This window comes from Vipera ursinii, assembly GCF_947247035.1.
Source record: "Vipera ursinii genome assembly, chromosome: 1".
Taxonomy (NCBI): Eukaryota; Metazoa; Chordata; class Lepidosauria; order Squamata; family Viperidae; genus Vipera; species Vipera ursinii.
In genome coordinates, this window is record NC_139512.1 from 199,117,942 (window position 1) to 199,139,620 (window position 21,679).

Genomic DNA, 21,679 nt, shown 5'->3' on the forward strand with positions numbered 1-21,679 from the left:
ATCCAGGAAATCACATTGTAGGATTTCTAACGAATTTATTTGCAAATTATGGTGGAAAATAAATATTTGGTCAATAACAAAAGTTCATCTCAATACTTTGTTATATACCCTTTGTTGGCAATGACAGAGGTCAAACGTTTTCTGTAAGTCTTCACAAGGTTTTGCACACACTGTTGCTGGTATTTTGGCCCATTCCTCCATGCAGATCAATCCCATCATGAAGTTTTAGATTGTTCATCAACCCCCAAACAAGAAAAAGCACAATATCTGTAATAAATATTGCAACTACATTTATATTATATTTTAAAGCAAAGATAATTTATTTTAAAATCCAAACAAGAATAACTAATGTAAGAAAGTATAATCTTGTTTAATAAATAAGGTAAAGGTTCCCCCACACATGCGTGCTAGTCATTTCCGACACAAGTACCTCATATCAATTAAAGTAGCCTTTTGCATTTAAAGCATTGGAACTGAATACTAATTTTATATGAACGTTGCCTAAAATTGGATCAAGAATTTGATTAAAACACCCACCAATTATCAAAACATTGGAAGATAATCAAGACAAGATGGCTTAGACAATTATAAAATGCACCAATTGTATCTAAATTAGGAATATAAGTATTAGCTGGAGGGATTTCTCCCCCCAACACTTAATTACCATAATGATAATGGCCTTTTACATCTGTTATCATTTTGAACATAAAGTAAAGTGTTTTTATTAAAAGGGCCATACTTTTTTTATTATAAAACTACTAATATAAACTTAGCCCATCCAATCTTTCTGCTACCTAACCTTTATCATCAGTAGTTATATGTCACTTGCAAAGATGCAAGAGCCTTGAGTCTTGTGAGTTTAACAAGGATTTGTTTTCCTTTGTCAGGGGTTTCCAGACTTCTCACATAAATCAAAGACATAATCCTAGGAAATATGTATGCATACAAAAATAATATTAAAAAGAAATATTAACACAGAGAAAAATTAGGAAACCCAACTAAAACACTGTAAGTTTTGAAATTTTGGAAGTTCAAAATGATAATAGGCCTTTCAAACATCAACTTTTGATTTTAAAAAAATGAGTTATATAAAAAATTAGCATATTAATTAAAATGGAACAGGAGACAAGTAAGTATGGGTTCAGAATAATTAATTTGCTCCACAGCTGCTGTCATTCTTTCAGGATACTTTAAATCATTTCATTCATGTTTGTTTAAAAGAAGACTTAGCAGGTCAATGCAGTTTCCTCCCAAGATTCCAGTGAAGGAACATCTATCCATATATGAACCTGCCCTTTCTTTGATATCTACCTGGCTTTTCCCACCTTTTTGAAATTAGGTGACTAGCGCTGTTGCCCTCTATTGAGGGAATTCAGCTGGTGTTAATTCTTTTCTTCCTTTAGCCCAGACATGTAAAACACAAGGCCCGGGGGCCAGATCCGGCCCACAAAGTGGTTTCATGTGGCCCGCGAAGCCATCCTGGAAACAGTGAGGGAACGGCCCCCACTGCCTTGGCCCTGGCCCAGAGACCCTCCTTCTGCCAGAGACCCTCAGATCTGTCCCACTCCTACCCAGGCCCCCATAGGCACCCTTGATGTGAACGATGTAGAGTTGGCCACACCCACCCAGTAGGCCATACGCACTTTAGCCATGCCCACCCAGTAGGCCATGCCCACCCAGGCCACACCCACCCGGTCCCCTGAGGGCAATTGCAATGCTGATGCGGCCCTCAATGAAATTGAGTTTGACACCCCTGCTTTAGTCCCTAAGTTTTTTCTACTCCCTGTCCCCCAGGTGTCTGATGTTTTAAAATCTGTTATGATTTAAAGCTTTTTTCTTTTAAATAATAATATAAGATTTATATTATTTTATATTTGCATTTTAGTGTTTTTCTATTTCTGTAAGCTAACAAAATCTAAAATTAAAAAATGTTTTTCAATGGTGCATTCCTTCAGCTTAAATTATGCTGCTTGCTGACTATGTATTCCTAAACCAAATGTTAACTTGGAACCACCCACCTTTCCTGAGAAATGTTTACTCAGGTTAAAGTTGATGTTGCAAGTAATAGAACAATCGTATTTCTTATTCCCTGTGATAACACATTTTCAAGGCTGTCTTTCTAGGATCTGATAAAATTATAAGAGTCACTTTTACAATAAATTTTCTCCTTGTTTAAAGCTAGTGAAATTGTTCTAGAGCTATAAACATTTCAGTGACATCTAATTTTGGCAAGTTGTCAGTGATGGATACTATAGACAATAAATATAGAAAATAACTATATAATTTGGATTTCAAACATAAGCTTTTGTAATAAATGTTTAATGGGAAACTTGTCTCTGTATTCTTTTGTATTCATGAACAACTAGGGTAAACTGTATACTATCTGAAAATAATCTAAAGATTCCACTCATTAGATCCTCTTGTTCACTGTTAGATTTAAAGTTAGGAATATATGGAGCTTGATCTGCAGAGGCTGTATGATTTTTGTTGTTTGCTATATGATGAAATATTATCAGAATGCTATTAAGTTACAAGATAACAAAGTGCTTTTTTAAAGGAATGAAATGTTTGCAAAATTTCCAGATTACTAAAAGTGTTGCTTGATATCTATTATATATACTAACATTTTTTTCTGATCATAAAAAACTTGTTTCTGATCTTAAAAGCTTTTGATTGTGAATTGTATGCAGAGCTATTCTACACAAGGAAGTTCCTCTTTCATCTATAGTAATTGAGGTCCAATAGAGTTCATGTTATCCAGTTTTTTCCAATTCTTCCTTTTCCTCTATTACCTTCTGTTTTCAGAAGGTTGCCCAATCTCCAGAACAGAAAGAAGAAATTTGCCTTCTTCTACTGGTGGGATTGTACTATTAGTAAAATTATTGCTATGCAAAGTGTGGATACAATCCTTTTACTTCTACTGAAGTTACATAAAGCATAAGGCACATTTTGCAGTGGTATTCTTCAGTAGCCATTCTATATTTGAAAGTCATGTTGACCATTTGTGAGAAAACTGTACTTTGCTATCACATAAATCCTTAATTATCTAACTAAAACTTATTTTTCCTATTAATATATTCTGGTTTCATACAATGGTATTTACGAAATGATGCAGTATTTAATTCCCTTTTAATATTCATTTGATAGCGCATGTTCTGTCGCCCTGTTAAAACAAATCCAGATGATGTAAAGAATCCAGTTAAAATTAGTATCCCACGTTATGTCCTTTGTGGGCAGGGAAAGGATGAGCATTATCAATATGAAATCAAGGTAAGGTATTTAAATATTTTTATTTTTGTTGGTGTGCATTATTTGTGTACATATGAAATCTTTAAATGTTTATAACTAATTATGCAAAAGGTTCAGTTTGGAAAGTGAAGAGTGAGCTAGATTATAATGCATAATTGTCCTTTACTTTCTCTCTTTGCTATATTTGATCTTTGAGCGTGTCCATTCCTTGAACAGCAGTCATAAACTGAGTCATAAACTGTAACCCTTCTGTTAGGAGATTTGGAGTTGTTTCTAGCACCCTATTGTAAAGCATTTCTGAAAGACATGGCACCAATTTGGCCCAGCCAAATGTCTTCTGTACACCTCAGAACATAGATTAGGACAGGTATGAAGGGAATGTTTGAAATAGTTGACGTGGGAGACTTGAAGAAGATACAAATATGTAAACTTGGCAAGTATAAGCAGAACACCTAAGACATATTCTATACTAAGTAGTCAGAATACTAAATATTTCATAGGAAGGTATTAGCGTTCCTTGCATCTCGGCATATAGTCATACTGACCTTGGAAGTGTCTTCAGACATCGCTGGCTCCCTTGACTAACAAGTGGAGATGAACATCGCCCCCTAGAGTTGGACACTACAGGACAGGGGAAACCCTTATCTTTTATTTACTAAGTATAGAAGTTTGGTATACTCCCAAGAATCTTGATAAACTAACATATTTATATTCTCCATTGTTTTACTCCATTGGGTTTATTGTGGCATACCAGTTCTCTTGAAGTGCTATCCAGAATTCAGGAAAGATAGGATGGGATGAGATAGGAAGGATGAGATAAAACAAGAAGGTAGCCTTTATTCCCCCTTTTTTCTGTGAACACACTGGCACACAATAATAAATGAAATTTTGATGCCTGCTATCAAAAGAAAATACATACCGTATATACTTGAGTATAAGCCGACTCGAGTATAAGCCGAGACCCCCAATTTCACCCCCAAAAACTGGAAAAAGTTGTTGACTCGAGTATAAGCCGATCCGCCATTCTGCAAGCCTCTGCCGCCAGCAGAGGCTCGATCCGCCATTTTGCAAACCTGAATACACAGGAATACCCTGTGTGGCCGCGGCTCTCGGGGAAGCCCTGGCTGTCCGCTTCCTCGCTCCACGCTGCCATTAGGGGCCCGCGCGTTCCCCGGGCAAATCGCGGCGCCCAGCAGGCGGGGAAACGCCCGCTCCATTCGCCCCCCCTTCCCTCAGGAGACGCGAAGCAAGTGACCGCCCGGAGCTTACCGAGGACTTGCTTCGGTGCTTCCAGGATCGCGTGCACCTCTCCCAAGCCGCCGCCGTCCGGAGACCTGCCGACGTTTGGGGAGGTTTGGGGAGGTGCGCGCGCACCTCCCCAAACCTCCCCAAACGTCGGCAGGACTCCGGACCTCCGTGCCCTGCTTGCCTGCTTCTTTTCGCTGCGGAAAGAAGCAGACCTCCGGAAAGAAGCAGACCTCCGCGCCCTGCTTGCCTGCTTCTTTCCACAGCGAAAAGAAGCAGGCAAGCAGGGCGCGGAGGTCTGCTTCTTTCCGGAGGTCTGCTTCTTTCCGCAGCGAAAAGAAGCAGGCAAGCAGGGCGCGGAGGTCTGCTTCTTTCCGGAGGTCTGCTTCTTTCCGCAGCGAAAAGAAGCAGGCAAGCAGGGCGCGGAGGTCTGCTTCTTTCCGGAGGTCTGCTTCTTTCCGCAGCGAAAAGAAGCAGGCAAGCAGGGCGCGGAGGTCTGCTTCTTTCCGCAGCGAAAAGAAGCAGGCAAGCAGGGTGCGGAGGTCTGCTTCTTTCCGCAGCGAAAAGAAGCAGACCTCCGCGCCCTGCTTGCCTGCTTCTTTTCGCTGCGGAAAGAAGCAGACCTCCGGAAAGAAGCAGACCTCCGTGCCCTGCTTGCCTGCTTCTTTCCACAGCGAAAAGAAGCAGGCAAGCAGGGCGCGGAGGTCTGCTTCTTTCCGCAGCGAAAAGAAGCAGGCAAGCAGGGCGCGGAGGTCTGCTTCTTTCCGCAGCGAAAAGAAGCAGACCTCCGTGCCCTGCTTGCCTGCTTCTTTTCGCTGCGGAAAGAAGCAGACCTCCGGAAAGAAGCAGACCTCCGTGCCCTGCTTGCCTGCTTCTTTTCGCTGTGGAAAGAAGCAGGCAAGCAGGGCACGGAGGTCTGCTTCTTTCCGGAGGTCTGCTTCTTTCCGCAGCGAAAAGAAGCAGGCAAGCAGGGCGTGGAGGTCTGCTTCTTTTCGCTGCGGAAAGAAGCAGACCTCCGCGCCCTGCTTGCCTGCTTCTTTTCGCTGTGGAAAGAAGCAGGCAAGCAGGGCGCGGAGGTCTGCTTCTTTCCGCAGCGAAAAGAAGCAGGCAAGCAGGGCACGGAGGTCTGCTTCTTTCCGGAGGTCTGCTTCTTTCCGCAGCGAAAAGAAGCAGGCAAGCAGGGCGCGGAGGTCTGCTTCTTTCCGCTGCGGAAAGAAGCAGGCAAGCAGGGCACGGAGGTCCGGAGTCCTGCCGACGTTTGGGGAGGTTTGGGGAGGTGCGCGCGCACCTCCCCAAACCTCCCCAAACTTCGGCAGGTCTCCGGACGGCGGTGGCTTGGGAGAGGTGCGCGCGATCCCGGAAGCACCAAAGCCTCGGCCGCGCACAACTCGGTAAGTTTTTTTTGTTGACTGGAGTATAAGCCGAAGTGGAATTTTTCAGCCCAAAAAGTGGGCTGAAAAATTCGGCTTATACTCAAGTATATACGGTATGTACCCAAGAAAAAATACATATATTCACCCAGAGGTGAAAATAAAAAGGAGGTGAGACTGATGATCGCAGCTTTGTAGCCTCACATTGCATCCTAATCTTTTACTGCATGCTTCATCACAGCATTTATTTTATTTATTTATTTAATTTGTATACCGCCCTTCTCCCGAAGGACTCAGGGCGGTGAAAGGACCATTTTGCTGCTAGAAAGGACCATTTTTTCTTTCCTCATTTTGAGGGATAGCAGCAAGATCCTGTTGATAATGCTGTTCACTTGCAATTCCTTATTTGTTTAATCAGTTAATGTTGATGTATGTGTATTCCATTGTATGATCTAATGCAGCAGTATTCCTGTTCCATTTTGATTGCATAACTTATCCATATAATTGGCACTCTTCCTCCTAGTTGAGGTAATATCAAGTAGTAAGAAGTCATAAAAATAGCCCTCCTTACAACAAATCCTCTATATTCTTCCCATAATCATAGAATTTACCTCATGGGAAAGTGACTTCCATGCTAATGCAGTGACATATTCAGTCTCCTAGTAAACTGAAAACATTGGTTTATTCTGCTCCAAGTCAAATTTTGGTGTGTGAGTAATCGTGCTTAGTCAGGGAAAATTATCCATTATGAGAAGCCTTGTGATAGAAACCTTTATGTTCCTTTTCTGTTAATTATATTTACTTTTACAAAACAGATATCAGTCCTAGATGAGACATGGGCTATATTCAGGAGATATAGCCGCTTTAGGGAAATGCATCAGACATTAAAATTAAAATTCCCAGAGGTAAGTTATTAATTAATTTTAATCTGTAAATGTATGATTATTTCCTTTTGGTTTATACTGATAGCAAATACTGTTGAACTTTCCTATTTACCTTCTAAGAAGCTATTACATTTGTGACAGAAATTGTTGTGTATATTTGGATTTTTTGGCAGTTTTTATTTTATGTTGATACTTGTTTGGAAGACATTCTAAAAGAGATTGCTATCCTGTGTTTCGTGAGAAAAAAACCCACCTCTTAGTTCCAAGATTTTTCAGTCTTTATACATTTCTTTAAAATTGTCAGACTTTTTAGAAAGGACCATTTTTACAGGGCCCTTCAGAGATCTTTTTTGAAAGTGATGAAATTAAATCTGCTGTTTCACATTCATTGAAGTGAATTAAAGCCAGCAGAGTTTTCTGCTCCACTAAGTGGACACTTCCATAGGTTGAAAAAAGGAGAGGCAATATTTTTCTTTTTAATTTATTTCATTTCATCAACACCTCCCACTAATTGTGTTCCCAGCAATTTGGAGCCGAAGTCCTGATGCCCAAAGGGGAGGAGAATTTACCTTCCCACACTCCCATGAAAATCCAAGGCACAGAGTTTTGTTCTGCACAGTTATGAATTGAAATCATTTATTGTTGTTACTTCTCTTCTATATTTTATTGTCTTTCATTCTTAAAGTCTCTATGTATAGTTTTATGGGATTCTGAATATTCAAATACATTTACTTCTGTGATTTATCACAGTTATAATCAGTTCTTTTTTTGAAAGACCCTCGTTTATCCTCCATTCTATTCACACAGGTGCTTTATGAGATACATTAGGCTGACAGCTAATGATCAGCTCAATTTTACTGAGTTCAGATATGACTGCAAGAGTTGTGGAAGGAAAATATCACCCCAAGCCTAAAGTAATTCTCTAATCATTACATTGAAGAGTGGAACTGAAATATTAGCCTCTAAGAAAAAAAATAATGATCAAAGTCATTAATTGTCACAACTTTGATTAATAAATCAGTAATATATATAATTAAATTAAATCTATGTCTTAGATGAATATTGCAGGTCTCAAGTGGGAATATGTGTTCCACGATGCAACCTAGCCAGGGTATATTGGTATTTTCAATAGATTCTCTTCTCTATTCATCAGCACTACCCAAACATATTTATTGAGGGTAATAATTTATCCACCTAAACACTGCCATATCTTACTACTGTCATTTATTATGCAAGTCAACTCTGTATAAGTAGCAATATCTATTGTCCTCAGCCATCTGAAGTTAAAACAGCACACTTTTTCTTTATTAAAGTTATATTTTCCACACAATTATCAATGTCAGTATAGCAGTTGATAATGGAAATGTCTTTCTATGTCTTTATGAACATGTTCAAAGGATGCAGGGGATAGCGGAAAATGCCATCTTTGTTCTTTTGTTTTTGTGGTTTGGTTATTCTTTTTTAGAAGAAATGAAATTACTGTTTATTAAAGATTTAGCAATGGAAAAAACAAATGGAAAGGAGGAAGGAAGGAAGGAATTTAAAAATGGCTTTTGATTTTCTTTACAAATCTAAGGAGATTTATTTAGCATTTCTCCACCCTATTTAATATTACATTACATAAATCACTTCTTTCCATATCTCAATGTTTATCCTTCCACATATTCAACATCTATTAAAGTTTCTGTCTGGTATCAGCAGAATTAAAGTTTTATTTTTCCTATAACTTTATAAACATATTTCTTAACCCTGATCAAACAGGTTAGCTTTATATTCCTTTCTTTGGCTCCTAATGTTCTTAATCTTTGTTTCATTAAGATGCTGTCATAAGATTTGATCTCCATCAAAATTTTCTCCATTTCAGGCGTTTCTTTATAGCTTTAACAGATCTCTTTTGTAAATCCAATAATGAATCATTACAGGGTCATTTTTCATCTCTTGACTTATAGTTTGTATTTTCACTTTAATTTAATCTCTGTTTTATAGTCCACAACTATATCTGCCAGAGCAGATATTGTTGCTGTCATTGTATCGCTACGTTTCTTTACCATTTTTTCAAAAATCCTATGAAATGTCATATTTGCAAGTGTCTCTACAGGTCATCAGATACAAAAAATAAGAAATAGGTTTGTTTTTTTTCCTTTGTTTCTTCTACCTGGAATCTGTCGTCCCCCTTACTGCATCCTTTCTGTAATCACATATTCTGCCTCATACTTCTTTTGCTTCTTTATCAGCCAATCTTGTCTTTCCTGAAAGACTAAATAATTTATCTTCCACAATAACACTGGGTTTTTTAAGATGCTTATACACTATTACCTTCTTTTTTGTATATAATCCAAGGTGGAAAACATACCTAATATTCCTTCTTCCTCTTATTTCCAAGGTAGAAAACATACGGTACCTAATATTCCTTCTTCCTCTTATATGTCTAACGCGGGACTAAAATTCACAATCTCTTGGTTTCTAGGCCGGCACTCTAATAATTAGACCAAAAGTCATAATATTTCAAATATTATGAAATATTTAAAATCTCGCTCCTTAGTTTTTTTCAATGTTGTTAAGTTAATTTCTTATCTAGTGTTTACGGTTTATTTTATAGTCTTTAAATTTTTAAAATTGTTTTTTTTCCCCTTTCTGGAATGAAGGATCAGTTTCTTGACATATTCACTTCTATTCTTCTTGATTTCAGCATGCTTGATACTGTCAGCTTGAATGATACCCAGGTATTTATAGTGATCATCTTCATCAAGACTTTTGATGTTATTTCCATAGGAGATATTGATTCCTTCAGTTTTCACTATTTTTCCCCCATTTGATGGTGAGCATTTCTCCAGTCCAAGCTCCAGTTTTCTATCTATTTATACTATTATCTTTTTACAATAATGTAAAGTCACAACTGCCAGTTCTTTAGCTAGTGTTGGTTTTCATAAACATTGAGTTCTTCACAAGAAACTAAGATGCCATAATGTATCAGCATAGTGTATGTGCAGATCCAAGCAGTGTGGGCTTTGGAAGTCACCAATGAAAATTCTGTCAATGTACAAATTTTCTAAGTGTCATCCAAAATTTTTTGGTATAACAGCCAGTGTGCCAATAACCTTTGGAACCACCACAGCCAGTTTGTACCATAATTCTTCAATTTTCAGATCTTGGTACTTTGTGATTCCCAACTCCTTGTCAATAAATCTACTACTATTACTACTACTACTAATAATAATAATAATAACAATAACAACAAAACAACAACAACAACAACAACAACAACAACAACAACAACAATAATAATAATAATAATAATAATAATAATAATAATAATAATAATAATAATAATAATAAAAATGTACTAACTCAAGAACAATCACATTTATATGCTACTTTCATTGTGGAAATCAACATTATATATCTCTCTCTTGGATCTTGGTAAAAGTCTCCCAGTCAAGAAAAAGAAAAAAAGAGATGGAAACTCAGCGCAAGATCCTTCTTGGCTTGTCAGGAATTGCATATCAGTAATTCCCACTAAACATTATATGTTGGGTTGTGAATGTTTCCAGAATGCTTCAGAAGAAATGCTTCAGAGTTTGCATGAATACAGCACCTCTCTGCTGTTCACATCCTTTCTCAATTGAACAACAAAGAAGTGCTGTCCTTATATGTACAGATAGTCCTTGCTTTAGCAACCAAAACTGAGACTGGCATGTTGGGCTGTAAGCAGAAAATCATATAAGTGCCACTGTGCTTACAATGTTAGTTCCCCTTCAGTCATTAAGCAAAGTGACAAGGTTGTTAAATTAAAGATTACATGACTATGACTTACCATTTTACTTTGACCTTCCATATTGTACAGTATTAACTCTGCAAGCAAAAATGCATGCTGGTTGCAAAGCACTTGAACGGTGATCCCAGGTCTGTGGGATGCTGCAGTAGTAAATGCAAGGATTGGTTTTCAAAAGTTATTTTTAGCACTGTACCTCTACTTTTAGCACCTTGACTGTAATCTGAGGTTGTCTTCAACTTACACCACAATTGAGCCCAAAATTGCCGTTGCTAAATGAGACATTTATCAAGTGAGTTTTGCCCCATTTTACAACCTTTCTTGCCACAATTGTTAAATTAACTAAATCACTGCAGTTCTTAAGTTAGTAACGTGGTTTTTAAGTGGATGTGGCTTCTGTCAGTGTGTAAGAATTTATGAACTGGAATAGCCATAGCGATGAACCAGCCAATGGGAACTGTTATTTCACTGAGACACACGATTGGCTGAGAAAAGCATGTGAGCCAGCCTAGGTCTGGGCATGGTTTAGTCTCTCCCTGTATCCAGACCTCCTGAGTCAGTTATTGTTCTCTACCACATTGCCAAGAACTACATAGAATGAAGGCTACTGCTAAGCTTGTAAGCCGCCCTGAGTCTTCAGAGAAGGGCGGGATATAAATGGAATTAAAATAAAAATAAAATAAATAAATAAATGAAACTGTATGTATCATGTTTATATATATTTTATAGATAAAAGTTTTTCTAAACTATGCCTCCTGCTCATTTTGAATGTGTGCTTATTTGGGGGACTTATTTTTGTGCTGGAAAGCTGTAAAACTCTTTTAACAGCTTCCCCGTTGACGTTACTTGTCAGAAGGTCACAAAAGGGGATCACATGACCCCGGGACGCAGCAACCATCATAAATATGAGTCAGTTGCCAAATGTCTGAATTTTGATCACGTGATCCTGGGGACGCTGCAACGGTTGTAAGTCTGAAAAAATGGTTATAAGTGACTTTTTTCAGTGCTGTTGTAATTTTGAACAGTCACTAAACGAACTGTTGTAAGGCAAGCACTACCTGTAGTAACTATAACAGTCGTCCCATGGGGCAATCAGTAAGTGAGGACTACCTTTAATCCAAAGCATTTCTTCCTAATCGTGTTTGAAGCATATGCATCTCTCTGAAGTGCAGACTAAGCTTTTTGAGATATTTCAGAAAGCCTGTCAACAGCAGTTATGAAGAAGTCACCCACTAGATTGACTGGCTTAGCTGTAAAAACAAACTATTGCTGTAAAAACAAACTATTGCTGTAAAGAATGTATGACTAACTTGTTGAACTGGAATTCAATCAACTGTTAGAATTCGTCATGCGTTACTCTTCTCTGATATAAAGCATTTTATCAGGTGTGAAATAACAAAGTATACCAATTGCTAATATCATATAATTTAAATATTGCATAATATTCTGGGAAAGTTTAGATTCCGTAAATAAAGGCATATTGTGGGACCTGTTTAACCTGATTAACAAAAAATGCAAGCTGACCTGTGCTGATAATGTTTTAGTTCTTTATTGCCAGTGTTTATATCCTGTAGTTACACTACTACCATATGATTTATTTTAAAGACTCTTGTTTGATGTTCTAGTAATACAGTCTTCTGGGGTGGGGGTGTGAGACAGTCTAAATTCTGAAAGGTCGTGTTTCATAGTTAATCTTTTAAACATTACACTTAATGAACACAGACACAAAAATTTATTTTCAATTTTTTTTATTAATTTTCTATTATTACATTTCATTAGTGCTTCATAAACATTGTGTTGTCTGGGTTAATTTGTTTGCTGAATAATACAAGCTACATTCTTAGTCTCTGCCCCTTTTTTCTAACCATTGATAAAGTAAATTCCATGTTTGAAAATATTCTGTATCTTCTTTCTCTTGGATCCTCAGTGTAAGTCTGTCCATTTCAACACAGTCCAATATCTCCTGATTATCCCTTCATCTAGTGGTGTTTCTTTATTCTTCCAGTGCTGAGCAAATACAATCTACACTGCTGTTAGTACATGCAATGTTAAATATACACTTTGCTTATCAGATTTTTCTGGTATTATACCTAGTAAGAAAAGTTCAGGTTTAAAATCTACATGTTTTTCTGACATCTTTTCTATCCAAATGTGTATTTTTGTCCAATTTTTTTTTTTTGCTTTAACACAGGTCCACCACAAATGATAATATGCGCCAGATTTCCTGTTTTTAATATACACTATACCTTATGTAAATGAATATCAATTTTACTGTTTTTTATTTAAAGTGACATATGGTCTCTCTGCACCCTCTGCACCATTTTTAGAAGAATATATATTTATTTTTGGAGCGGGTAAAATTCTAACATTTTGAAAAAGTGAACTGCTGTCACCTTGTAATTTTACACTATTACATTTTGCAGGGTATAATTTTAACACATAAATCAGATAAATGAATTGAAATTGATAATGGATTCAAGCATTTAATCAAAATAGGGACATTCTAATATGACTGTGCTTGAGATATCATAGGTAAAGCACTGGATACACTGCTAATTATGCATTGGGCGTTTAACCATAACTAGCTATATACTGTACACCTTAAGTGTCTGGTATTTCTTGACCTTCTAGTATTTGATCTAAGTGATATTTTACAGTATAATTCCAATGGCAAACAATAAATGTGTATGGTTACCATAAAATCAAAATTTCAAATAAGTTGAGCTACATGTAAAAATAAATAGGGGAGAAAATTGAGATTATGTTATTTATTGATTCTAAGGGTGCACATTGCCATCCTCTGAATAAATAATTTAGTGAGTCAGTGAGTGTCTTGTCTTTAATATACCTATTTCTTTTTCAATTTTACAATGAAGGTTTAATGAAATACATAGAGATATTAAAAGTGTAGAATAGCCTGCCCACAAATTTAGTTCAAATATACTAGTAATTATTTACATCAGTCGCATAACATTTTGAAAGAACTTTAGTTTTGGAGTTGCTTATCTTATCTTTGTAGTAAGTCTCTGTCCTACAGGTCCCTAGATAACAAAGATGCATATGTTTGTGATATCCCAGAATCTCTGTCATTATTACACAAATTGCTGCAACTGTTGTTGTTGTTGTTTTTGTTGTTGTTGTTGTTGTTGTTGTTATTATTATTATTATTATTATTATTATTATTATTATTATTATTAAATTTTTATACCGCCTTTCTCCCGAAGGACTCAGGGCGGTGTACAGGGCAATAAATATCAAAATATAAATACAAAAGTTAAAAGAAGTTAAAAGAATTAAATAATCATGCCCAATATAATACAATGCTTAAAACTATGTTAAAATTAGATCCAACCCTAAACCCATCAAACCAGGCCAGATTGTTCAGATAAATAAGTTTTGTGATTTTCTATTAGTAATTTCTTTAAAAAGCTTCCTGAACCAGGATTGTACAATACTACATTTCCGATGTTACAACTAATACATAAGATATCCTGATAACCATCAAGATCTATTTCTTTTTCTGTAGATGTAATTCATTGACTGATCTGGACTTTAGGGTTGACATTCTCCAGGTGCCTTCAGTTAAACAATGTTATCTATTGGAACCCCTTCTCTATAATACCATCTGCCCTTTGGAATGAGATTGCCCCTGAGATTTGTATAGCCCACACTTTGCTGTTGTTAGAAGAACCATGAAGATTAGGCCTTTGGAGAGAGACAGAGACCTCACTTCATTCCATCTGGTCTGTTGTGCTTACTATTTTTTTTATCTTTCTTTATGTTTTACTGATTTTATTGTAATTTCTGTTTGATTTTTGTGAGCCAACCAGAGTTGTTGGAAGATGGGCAGCATAGTATAATAATAAGGGAATGTTGCATGGAAGACAAAGAATTGGAAAAGGTCACAAAATACCAAGATCTTAAATTTGAAATTAAAGATTATGGCATAATCTGGCTGTGATGGTCCCAATAGTTATCAATAACTTGGGTGCCATACCAAAAAATCTTGGGTGGCAGTTAGAAGCTCTGGACACTGACAACAGTTCCATCTATCAGTTACAAAAAGCTACACTACTTGGACCCATACTTATACTATTCCAATATATTACATCATCCTAGATTCTCAGGAAGAACTTCATGCATACGAAGGCCAACACAAGCTAAAGAACTTCCAGATGTGACTTGACATTGGTGTGTACTGAGAGTAATTATAATACTACTAGAAGTGGTACTAGAAATAGTAATAAACTCCAAGAGAAAGAAGACCAACTTGAATGTGGTTTATATTGATTACAAGAAGGCATTCAACTCCCTGGATAATTGTGCCTAGAAATAACAGGCATCAGTAAGAACATCAGAGATCAATGGCACAACGGATGACATAGTTGCTAGTCAATGGTGATAGATTGGAAGAGGTTAATATCAAGAAAGGAATCTTTCAAGAAGACTCACTATCACCACTACTGTTTGTTACTGCACTGATTCCTTTGTCAACATTATTGAAAACGTCAGGCCATGGCTATCCCACCTCTTTGCATGGACAGTCTGAAGCTGAATGGAAAAACACCGTGTGAAATAAAATCACTGCTTAACACTGTCAATAGTCATAACTCGAGGACTACCTGTACGCAGTAAAGCTGCTTAAATTCCATTAATGTTCAAGATATTTATATGATCTGTTGCCAATACGATCAATTCACTACTATATTCATGATGTAAACATAACAGAGTGGCATTTTTATTGGGTGCTTTCAGCAACAATCTGAACTGATGGAAAAGTAATCTCCCACCCCACCCCACCCTTTACCATGGTTGATTATTATCAAACTATTCATCTTTGGAAATTTAATATCCTTTCCATCCAGCATTTGTATTGATGTCCCAGAAAAAGTGAGGTGAAAACCCTGACCAGATGTGCATATGGTACCTGCAAATAATAATAGCTCATACCTTAACTGATAAGAAATTGCATAATAGCACTTAAGAGTTAACCTGATAAGATCTAAACTACTTGTAGAGTCCCTAGATAGACTGTAGGAATGCATGCTACTTTCTCTGTGCTGTCATTTTATGTATTAACAGTTTCCACTCATGCCCCTGATACTGCGTTTTTTTTTAATCTGATTGTTGCCAGCTTATTTTAATAAGCAACTAGTGATACCGCTAATTTTGCCTAACTGATGTTCCTTTTTTTATTAGTTTATAATATAAAATACAAAACTACCAAAGAAAATAGTAGGAAAATAAGGGAGGGAGAAGGAAAGGGAAAAGTGTAGGGAAGTAGGAGAAAAGAAAGAAAAGGCACTGACTTCTGACTACCTTTGGTGCAGCAGAATAAGATAATAGCATCAAAATTCAACTTTTTACTTTTACATAGTATATAAACTAGCCATTTCTATAACAACAAACCTATCTAATCGGTCAAATCAATAAAACTTTGAAATCCAAGTTTCAATTTTTTTTTCACCTCAAGCATAAAGTACAGAATTGGTTTCCAAGTAGAGACAAAAGTAAATGTGTTTTTTTCTTTAATCGAAGCAGTCGATTTAGCCATCTCTGCTAACACCATCAACTTTTTTTTTTTATTGAAAAGTTTTAAAATACAATTTTCCTTTAAAAAACCCCCCTTCCCACTCCCTCCTCCCCCCCTACCTCCCCCCCCTGCCCCCCTCCCTCCTCCCCCCCTCCCTCCCCCCCCTCCCCCCCCTCCCCCCCTACTTCCCAGAGCTAAATACAAGGTATATATATAGAAAAAAAACAAACCTAAGCAACCATATACTAACAACTATAAATTCTAAAATCCCTCACTCTCTAGCTTATGTAGGATAAAACAAACCTTAGCAATATTAAATATATATAAAAAACTAAAAAATAAAAAAAGACACACTCTCTAGCTTATATAGGATGAAACAAACCTTAATAGTATTAAATATATATTAAAGACAAAAAAAACACCTCAACCAAATCAAAAAACTTTAAAGTCAACTCTTCTGTAATCGGCCGTTCCTCTTCCAGTACCATATCTATAGTTATTCCAAACAAACAAAAAAGAAAAAAAAAAGATTGCGAACAAAACTTTAACCTCCATTTAAGAAACTTCTGTATATTCCACCAAACTTTAATCCAAAAAAAACCTCATCCTTTCCACAAAACCACCACGTGTAAAAATATCTTGCGTCTACACCTAAACCTTTTCCCACCTCCCATACTTGACTACTTGACTACATCGTAGAAGTTCCATAGACTTCTGCAAATCCTGCTATTTTCTCTTCTTAGATCGTTTTGCAGCAGCACGCGTCACCCTCTGTTTTATAGACTCATCCGACGAGGTTGTATCTTGATCTCCTCCAACACCGTTGTCTTCTATCTGACCATCTTCGGCCTCTTGATGCACTCCTTCTCCAGATCCCTTTTCAGCTTCCAAAAGTGTTAATGGCGTTGCATTTAAAACATTATTGTAAAAATCTCGCGCTTGCATCACAGTAACCAAACGGTACCTTTTACCTTCGTGCGTCACCATCAACCCCACTGGGATCTCCCATCTGAACCTTATATCTCGTTGCTTGAGCTCTTGCACAAGAAATGTAAAGTCCTTCCTTCTCCTTAGAATCTTTGGAGGAATTTCTTTTAAGACCAAAACTTCTTGATTAGCAATCACAACTTTAGTATCATAAGCAGCTTGTATAACTTCATCTCTAGTTTCCCTTTTTGCAAAATATACCACCACATCTCTAGGCAACTTTCTCTGTCTAGCAATCCATGAATTCACACGAAACACTTTATCCATGCCTCCTTTTATTTCAGATGCTGGCTGTTTCAACACTACTTCGAAAGCCTCAGAAACAAGCTGCTTTAGATCTTCCTTAGTATTCTCCTTTAAGCCTCTAATTCTAATGGCAAACTGCATCTGGTAATATTGAGCAAGACTCAGTTCCTTGTCCATTTTATCTTCATTCTCCAATACTTTTGCTTCTAATATAGCATTCTTTTGAGTCAAGTCCTCTAGCTTTTCCTCCAATTCTTCCACACAACGAGCCACTTTACACACTGAAGACAAGATGTCTACCTTCATCTCTCTGAGCTTCTGTTCCATCCTCTCCTCCATTCTCTTCTCCAGTTTCTCCAATTTCTCCTCCATCTGTGCAAATCTATCATTAATTGATTCCAAAATTACCTGGGTGTGTTTTTCAAGAGCATCTTGCAGGTCCTTTGATGTCAATACATCAGGAGGATGCAACGCCTGCAATAATGATTGTTGCACCGGAGAAGTTCCAGCACTCCGAAGAGTTTTAGGGGGTGGTTTAGCCGCCATCTTTTACCAATTGTGACGCAGTTTCACTTCAGTTTTATAATCCAAAAAAAGTCCATCAAGCTGGAGAGTAAAATATAATAATCTTCTTCACCTTTTCCTCTTGTATCGCTCTGCCTGCTCCTTTAATCCATAGTCATTCCTTCAGGCAGGGGTGGTCGCAGACGGCTGGCTCTGCTCCAAGAAGTCAGGAGCAGAGGTGCCGGCCAGCTGGGAGCAGCCCAGGCTACGGGGGAGTTCAATCCTTCAGCCGCCCTAGCCATAAGCTCAGGCGGCCCTGGAGAACTCTACCCCTACCTGGGAGCTCGCCTCCTCCTCTTCTCCCGAGGAGGGGGCTTCGAATTCGCCCAAACAGCTGATCGGCGCTGTTTCGGGCGAAAAAACAACAGCTGAGCCGCGGGCAGCCCGGGAAGGCTGTCTCCGTCGCCGCGGAGCCACCGGAAGTCCCTAACACCATCAACTTTTGCAGCCGTTCATTCTCTGTGGGAATCAAAGTGTCTTTCCACTACGCACTTTTATGCATAATGTAATCTTAACTGCTGTCGACATATATAACATCAAAGTTCCAAAAAAAAATTCCAAGTCTTTTTCCATTAAACCCAAAAGGAAAGTTTCTGGTTTTATCTTTATATTCACTTTAAGAATCTTCTGTATTAAAATATGAATCCTACTCCATTATTTATTTGCTTTATGAAATGTTCACCTTAACAAGAATGTAAAGTCCCTCTTTACATTTGCATTTCGAACATTCATTTGAAATACCTGTATACATTATTGACAACCTATCTGTTTATTAAATAACAATGATGCATCATATTATAAAAGTTTTCTTTTAAATTATAATTTAGTGTAAATATTAGACCTTTTATACCCACATGTTCTCCCATTGTTCAAGCATTACGTTATATCCAAAGTTCCTTCCCCACTGAATCATGCAATGATTTACATATTTTGCAAATTCAAAAACAATTTATAGATCTTAGCAATATGTTCATCACTACCATGCAGTGGGATTTCCAATTCATTTTTCACAGTCTAAGCCAGGCATGTCAAACTCGCGACATCACGTGACGTCGCGTGACGTATTGGAGCTTTTTCCCCATTGCTGGCAATGGGGTGGGCACGGTTTTGTTGTGACGCGTCCGGCCCATGGGCCGGCAGTTTGACACCCCTGGTCTAAGCCATGACTCTTTGCTGATTTAAATATTTCTTTCATTTGTAAATAAGAAAATCAATGGTGGACACATCCTTCTGATTCTAACTTCTCTTTAGTTTTCAGAATAGGATCACCAAAATTAAAAGAGACTATTTGACCATAAGTCCTCCAGTCTGCTTCGCCACCACTTCTTTTGTAAAAAAAAAAAAAAGCTTCCTGAGGGGACACCCAAAGAGGTATCTTCACAAAAAAGCTTTTATATTTATTCCAGATTATTAAGATCGCACAACTAACAAAATGTTTATTAAAATCAACATTTACTTTAACCTTGTCGTACCATAAATAGCCATGCCATACAAATCTTATTCATGGCCCTCTGATCAAGTAGTCTCTTATTCTGGAGATTCACCCACAAACACCAAATACAATTTCAAATTTTGTAAACCCAAACTTCCTTTTTCCTTAGCATCTTGCGGTAGTTTATATTTAATTCTTGTTTTTTCTTCCCTTGCCATATAAACTTAGAAATATCCATCTGCCTTTGTTTAAATGGAGTATCACTAAACTGACGTTCCTAATATTAAATAGTGCTATTATAGATCTGTGGTTTCCCTTCTGAACCAATTCTTTCTAAAGTAAATTTGAACTAAACTTCGTGAAGCTTATGTATTTTGAATTGGCATGGATCTTTGTTCCTAAAACTGTTTTGAAATAAAATACTATTGCAGAAGATAAACTTCTGACAATCATTTGTAAGCAGCATTTTCATATTCCCGGTATTTAACCTCTGCTTGAGTTCTGTGGTTGCAGGTAACTTTTGTTCTTCTTTCCACTCATACTCCAATCTTCTTGAGAATTAGTTGGCAATATTCTAAATACGGCTCTTGACAGTGCTTTGTAAGTATTTTATCATCAGCTGTACATTCCAAGTTCAGACTGAAAATGAATTTGCTAGGCATAAATGTACATTTCTTGCCAATAGAAAATAAAAGTACCTTAATTAAGAGTAATTTTTAAAAAGCAAGCTATAAAAACATACTCAGACTGATTGGATCCTCCCTTAAGGTTCTTTTCTTTTGTTTAATTTTCCAGACTGACCTTTCACCTCTCTACAGATTACAGAAGTCATAACTGTAATTGCTTCTTTTCCCACCTGATTTAAGGATCCAAACGCCTCAAGTATCTATCTGTTATTCTTTTCTACTCGTCCAATGTTCTTTTCATTAAACCCTATTCAGGCAATAGGAATATGTGTGTGAGTTTTATACATAAGGAAGGAAACAGTTGTTTTTCTTCTTGCTTTTCATATGAAAAGACAGATTGTCTGCTATGGGGAGGCTTCCTCTCTTCATAGCAAGTCTTGAGTTCATTGTGAACCTTGGTTTTTTTATTTATTTAAAGAGCCTCCTCAAATAGAGAAGTGTTCTGTTTCAGACAGCCATCTCTACAAAAAGAGTATGACAAGAATAGCTATCAAGGATAGAAAAACTGCATACTTTAGCGCCCTCCTTAAGTTTTCAACTTAAATACGCTTCAGACACTTGGTGATTTTAGAAGATAGTCTGGTTTATTGGAGATTATCCAAATAAATCACACATTCTGACACCATGTTTCTTGTACTAAAAGTTAATGGATGATAATCAGTCAAAGCTCAGACTTGGAAGTTCAGAATTTGTGGAATTTTTTTCCATTGGATCAGCCATTGAAAATATACTACTGACTATACAGGAATGCATTTTTCTTCTTTTCACTTTTTAAAAACATTCAACTTAAGCATTGTCAAGATTGTTGTTGTTAGCTGCGAAGTCGTGTCCGACCCATCGCGACCCTATGGACAACATTCCTCCAGGCCTTCCTGTCCTCTACCATCTTCTGAAGTCCATTTAAGCTCACGCCTACTGCTTCAGTGACTCCATCCAGCCACCTCATTCTCTGTCGTCCCCTTCTTCTATTGCCCTCGATCTTTCCCAGCATTAGGCTTTTCTCCAGTGAGTCCTTCCTTCTCATTAGGTGGCCAAAGTATTTGAGTTTTAGCTTCAGGATCTGGCCTTCTAAAGAGCAGTCGGGATTGATCTCCTCTAGGACTGACCGGTTTGATCGCCTTGCAGTCCAAGGGACTCGCAGGAGTCTTCTCCAGCACCATAGTTCAAAGGCCTCAATTCTTTGGCGCTCAGCCTTTCTTATGGTCCAACTTTCACTGCCATACATTGCAACTGGGAAGACCATAGCCTTGACTATACGCACTTTTGTTGACAGGGTGATGTCTCTGCTTTTTAGTGTGCTGTCTAGATTTGCCATGGCTTTCCTCCCCAGGAGCAAGCGTCTTTTAATTTCTTGGCTACAGTCCCCATCTGCAGTGATCTTGGAGCCCAGGAAAATAAAATCTGTCACTACCTCCATTTCTTCCCCATCTATTTGCCAGGAATTGAGAGGGCCAGATGCCATGATCTTGGTTTTCTTAATGTTAAGTTTCAACCCAAGTTTTGCACTCTCCTTCTTCACCCGCAACAAGAGGCTCTTTAGTTCTTCTTCACTTTCTGCCATTAGAGTGGTATCATCTGCGTATCTTAGGTTGTTGATATTTCTTCAGGCAATCTTAATTCCAACTTTTGATTCATCTAGCCCTGCCTTTCTCATGATGTGCTCTGCATATAAGTTAAATAGGCAGGGCGACAGTATACAGCCTTGCCGGAC

At 37.5% G+C, this 21,679-nt stretch overlaps 1 protein-coding gene across 5 annotated transcripts in view; it reads left to right on the forward strand.

The window, feature by feature from the left end:
* Nucleotides 1-21,679, forward strand: part of KIF16B (kinesin family member 16B) — a 186,234-nt gene that overhangs the window by 109,844 nt on the left and 54,711 nt on the right. For all 5 annotated transcript variants that reach the window (XM_083369426.1, XM_083369427.1, XM_083369424.1 and 2 more), the window contains 2 exons: nt 3,148-3,270; nt 6,680-6,769. In XM_083369426.1, the coding sequence (XP_083225552.1) occupies nt 3,148-3,270; nt 6,680-6,769 (213 nt within the window). The remainder of the gene's footprint in view (nt 1-3,147; nt 3,271-6,679; nt 6,770-21,679) is intronic.